The sequence below is a fragment of the Gavialis gangeticus genome, unplaced genomic scaffold (genome assembly GCF_001723915.1).
Source record: "Gavialis gangeticus isolate Ggan-Ray unplaced genomic scaffold, GavGan_comp1, whole genome shotgun sequence".
Taxonomy (NCBI): domain Eukaryota; kingdom Metazoa; phylum Chordata; order Crocodylia; family Gavialidae; genus Gavialis; species Gavialis gangeticus.
In genome coordinates, this window is record NW_017729029.1 from 56185157 (window position 1) to 56190673 (window position 5517).

General features: G+C 49.0%; 1 protein-coding gene across 4 annotated transcripts in view; it reads right to left on the bottom strand.

Moving 5' to 3' along the window:
- Window positions 1–5517, bottom strand: part of MAMLD1 (mastermind like domain containing 1) — a 366290-nt gene that overhangs the window by 86337 nt on the left and 274436 nt on the right. For 2 of the 4 annotated variants that reach the window (XM_019521648.1, XM_019521646.1), the window contains exon 1: window positions 5357–5511. The exons of 1 other annotated variant lie outside the window; for it this stretch is intronic. In XM_019521648.1, the coding sequence (XP_019377193.1) occupies window positions 5357–5410 (54 nt within the window). In that variant the 5' untranslated portion in view covers window positions 5411–5511. Of the gene's footprint in view, window positions 1–4985; window positions 5022–5356; window positions 5512–5517 lie in introns of those variants that run through there. One more of the 4 variants, XM_019521649.1, reaches the window with a different exon arrangement.

Here is a 5517-nt window from a genome sequence, read left to right on the forward strand (position 1 = left end):
ACTTAGGGGGGGAATGGGGGGGGGGGCGGGCATGGAGAAACTTGCTGAAATGATATTGATTATTTTTCCCTGGCTTTCAAACACTTTATATTACTGAGACTATGACTAACAAGTTACCAACACTATTTACACTAGTACTGTTGTATCATTAGAAACAACAAGATTATGTCCTTTAATTCTAATGCCAGCACAATTATTTTAACACTGAGTGTGTCAGATTTGACTCTATATCCCCTAAATTAATTTCAGAGTAGTGGCTAAATAAAATGGCATTCTTCTTTGTGCTTTTGTTAGAACATGCTCATGTGCAGCAAACTGTGAAGAAAATGTAGTAATTAGAGGTTAAATTAATCCCTGACAGACAAGCAGCTTAGTAAAGCTGGGTCCTCTTCAGAAAACATCACATAAAGCTTGCCAGTCTTTCAGAATTATGCACAAAGAACATGCGAGATTGGCAAGTGTGCTACAACGGCAATCCAACCAAAATGGGCAACATTCAAAAGTCACAGAAAGTCTTCAAATAGCCAATGGTAACACACAAATCTGCTGAAAAATGTGATTCAGAGCTCAATGCAACTGTTGTTGCAGATGTCCCCGACGGACTGATCAGGATCAACAACATGACATGAAAGAGAGACCTTTCCATGCACTACAGACTTATAACCAAAGGATAGCTGACATCTAAATGGTAATAAAAGAGTGTATTGGTATTTTATTTCATGGCGTAACTGGTGAGCTGCCATTCTGGGTCTGATGTCAACGTGAGCCCTGAATACCACACTCCTCCCAATCTCCAGGAAAAAAACCAACATGAATGTGCTGCATTATTCTGAAAAATGTAAATGGGCGTGATTTGGGAGAGCTACGTTTCTTGGCCTGTTAGCGTTCTTTCATTTGTGACGAGAACAGCCGTCAGTGGGACTCCACAGTGTCAAGTAAGAGATGTGGCCACGCAACTTTCATGAGCTCCACTTCTCTGTATGTGCCAGAAGTACACGTCAAGTGCAGGGCAGTGTTTTGCCAGCCTTCACGACCGATGCAAAAATGTCCAGTTAACCACCATTTAACTCCATACAGGTTACGTTTCTTACCAGAAAGGGAGAAACAGAGAAGTATACATGGCAAAAAGGCCCACTCCTTGTTGCAATAGCTTCCGCTTGCAGATGATCCCATACACCCCTGCTTCCTCCCCCCTCTTCTGTCCTGCCCGCCTTCACTTTTCCTCTGAAGATAGAAGGTGCAAAGAACTAGATTCCCCCAGAGCAAACACGGATGCCACTCAATAGATTGCCTGACATGAGGTGAAACAATAGCACAGTTAACACCCTCCCCTGCAGAGGTAATCCATATCATGCCTGCAACAGACTGAGTCCCCAGCTGGCTGCTCCTGAACTGGAGAGCACAATAGGCCGCTGCGGCTGGCTCACCAGGTAGATTCACCGTACACACACACACACACCGTACACACACACACACACACACACACCGTACACACACACACACACACACACACACACACACACTTCAATTCAAATAAAGGTTAGCAAGAGTCTCTCAGCGATTACAGGGGTGCTGAGAGCACACCAGCTATGCTGAGCAGTGCTGAAATATCAGGCTGTCAATAATTAACCAGCTCAGCCATCCCCGCCGAGGTAGGTGCGTGACATGTCCTTATCGATACGGCCCCCACGGGCTTCCTCTGAGGTACGAAGGCAAGAAAAGAAGCAGAGGGCTGACATGGTCCCCAGAAGAACCAGGTCTGTCATTTGCCTGGTGTCCAAAATTCATTAGTTGGTAACAAAATTTCAGGGAGTGGACAGCTCGTTAAGTCAGCGTCTGGTTTTTCCCCTCACCCACCTGCTTCTGGAGGCTGCCGCTCTGCTCAGCTCTGCCTGCCCCCTCTTTAAGCCCTGAGAGTACCTTGGCCTCCTGTTAGTGGCAGCCCTTTAATCAGGTCAATGCTCATCAATGGCTTATTGGACAGATTAGCCAGAGCTCAGAGGACAGGGCAGTGGGAAGTCCCGCAGCCTCAAGAGGAGTCCTAGGAGGTGCAGAAGCTGCAGCCCTGGGAGGATCACAGAGGACGGCTGTGCAGGGCGAACAAAGTGCCAGTTGATGCCTTGCGGTGCAGCAAGCACGCAGATCCACAGCCCAGTCTCTTCCAGCCCCCCTTGGGGCACTGCTGGTTCAGCAGTCGGGCTGTGCTACTCAGTACACAGGGCGGCACCTCCATCTGGGCTGCCGCAGGCTGCATGGGGTGAAGTCCCTTATGCCTCAACCACAATGGCTCCTTCATATAAGGGCTGGCCAAAACTGGCCCCAAAGTGACAGCAATCTTCAGCTCCCTCCTCCGGAACAGCACAATCAACACCTCCCATCTGAGCGGACAAGCACCACCTAAAACATTGTAAGAGCAGCTACAACACTACACAGAAACTCAACACACAACAACATACTTTGTAGGCCATGCTTCATTTCCTTTCTCTCCATTTTTTAAAATGTTACTATTGAGTGCACTGAGAAGTCTTTGTGGGTTAGGAGCTCATCTGCGTTGGCAAAGTCTCATCCCTCCAACTGCATCACACTTTCTGTGACGGTGCAACTGGTCACTTTGACAACAGTGAGGCTGTACATAGAGAACTGGGCCCTAAATCAACTATTACACTGAGATGTCCCTTAAAAGTGATTAATGGTGGCAAAAGTCTGGACCTCAGTGGCTGTGTCTACACGAGACGCTTTACTGCGCAATAGACTAATCTATTGCACAGTAAAGCATCGCCATCTACACGTGCAGGTGCTTCCTGCACAGTAAATTAGCCTACTGAGCAGTGAATTTATTACCTACGTATGCCAAATAGCATTAGTTGCCCGTGTAGATGTGTCCAGTGAACTGCAGGTCAGAACTAGCCAAGAGAAGCCAAGGAGAGGACACAAAACCATTAAGGGACAAAGATTTTGATTTTCCAAGCAAGGTGTTCACAATAGAAAAGAGAAGGAAAACAAATACAGCAAGGGACAGACACAGATTGTTTTGCAGTTTCCCCTAAGCGGGGTGAAGTTAGAACAGTTCAATGATTTACCCTTGCTGGTTTTTATTTATAAAACCAAACCCAAGAACACAAAACCACGTACTTTTGCTCTCTCCATCTCAAAGCCAAGTAATGTTCTCGCTCAGATATCTGAGTGAGAGGCACAGTACAAGATGCCCGGCTTGTTTACTTGAAGCACTGGTCTTTTACAGCATCCCCTCCTACACGGAGAACGAGATAAATCTCTTAATGACTGAACTAAACTGTCTTCTCCATTTGGCAGTCTATGGCAATTTTCTGAAGTTCCCCTCCACAATTACTGGCAGGAAAGGAAGTTCTGCATAATTGTAAGACTCAACATCTGAAAAAATTAGAGCAGTCCCAACTGTTCTTCGAGATGTATAAAAGAACAGTTGAAAAACTTACAGTTGACTGGTGCTACCTAGGTTACCCATCAGTGGCATTGAAACTGGTATATTATTAAGAGAGGTGTATGATGGGAATTGGTTTATTGTGCTGATCCATAGTAACCAACTCCTGTTCGTCCATCATTTATCTCTCTCACCAGCGACATATGGGTTTGTCTATTCACACTCTCAGCACTCTATCTGCTCCAACAAACAGTCAGCCTTTTCTGCTTGGATAAGGAGATTTTTTAGTTACATCCATTATGTGCGTATCAACATTTATGGCAGCAAGATAATTGCCAAAGAGCTCATGGGGATAAAAGCTCCCTCTTTATAACCTAAACCCCCTTAAAAAAAAATAAATCAATATTGATATAAAACTGTTCAGCACCAGGCCTTGGTGTGTCTTCTGCTCCCTTCACTTTGAAATACATTTTTTTTTAAATGGCAAGTCAGGCTGGAAGACTGGATAGAAAGCCTGGCTAATGAGTTAAAATGCTATTCTCCCTGTAAAGGGGGGAGAAGGGGGGGAATTAGCAGTGTGTAACATTAATCATTCCTTAAATAAGTGAATAGCAAAAGCGTCAGATAGAAAGAGGGTTCTTTGGAAACGCGCCATCGTCATTTCAACCAATTTAACGATCTTTATTTGAACACCCGAGCAATTACTAATGAATCGTAACTTACTGGCACCTTCCTTGAAACGTGTCCCAAGGCTGACAACTTGCAACTGGCCACCAGAAGGGAACAATGGAAACTTTGGGATTTTGCATTTCCTTCTGACCACCTTTTCCTGCTCCCTCCTCTTCCCCCGGTTTGCTTGTGTCTAATTGCCGTGCCCTGTGCAAGAGTTAACGTAGCATCCTGCAGCTGTCTGCTTCTAAAGGGTTATCTTAAGGTAGCTTCTACTTAAGGAGCACAGGACTTTTCTTAAGTGACGGGGAACCAGAAATCTGTGCTCAACACAGCTGACGTGACCCTGTAATGTTAATTCCTCTTCTCCTTGCCCTGCTTCACCCTCTGCCCCCCTCATTTATCACTGCCACTAGTTTTAAGTCCCAATTTTGAGATTAGATGCCAGCAACTTGACTCGGGTGCCTACAATGGTCTGACCGCAGGGCTGGGACCTTCAATCGTCAGCTCTTTCAGGCAGTGCCTGGCTCGTCCTCAGGGTTCAGGCAGCACCTGACACAACGGGCCCTTTTCCTGGAGTCGGCACCACCGACACGCTACACGTCTCAAACCAGCACCAGTCCTGCTCATTCTCAGAGCCAACGGAGCAGTAAGAAAAACCAGCCGTACGGCACTGGCATCCTGAACGCGTCGAATGAGCTGGGAAGCCACGAAAATGCAACTGTTGCTCATATCCCAACTCTCCCCGAAGGAGGAGTGGCTCTCAATCCCCACCAGCCCGAGGGACTTGGCAGGGCAAGCCTCCAGGCAATATTTGTCTGCCGGATCTCAGACGCTCGGTGGGGTGGCGTGGCGTCCACCCCAGCTGGGCACGGAGAGTGGCTGGCTGAACCCAGGCTGCAAAAGAGCCTCTCACCTGCCTGCAGATGCACGGCATTTGTTTCTCGCCTGATTTTTTTGTTTCTTCCTCCCTGAGCAACAGACTATTTCCTGGTCGGGTTGACGCTCCAGCTGCAACCCACGCCTCTGTGTCACTGTCAACGTCAGTGGCAGGAAAACATGAGCCGTCGCCCTCCCCGAGCCTTGCCCAACATGGAATTTCCTCGCCGCTCCCCCCGCCGCCCGGAGCGCTTCCCCCCGACCCGCTTTCCCCGCCGTGCAGACGTGCGGGGCAGCCCCGGAGCCGCCGCCTGCCTCCGCCCGGCCAGACGGTGCCTTGGAGGCTGCGGGGGGAGCGGCCCCGCGGGGCTTTGTTCCCCGTGCCCGTGCCCGTCCCGGGCGGCTCACCGGCAGATGCGGCTCCATGCGTGGTGCTTCAACCCGCTGGGAAACCAGCAGCATCTTGGAGCGCGGCGCGGCGGCTCCTACATCCAGGGCGGTGCGGGGCGGCGGCGCGGGGCGCGCTAGCTCCCGGGCAAGTTCATGCCGGCGGCGCGGCGGGCAATGCT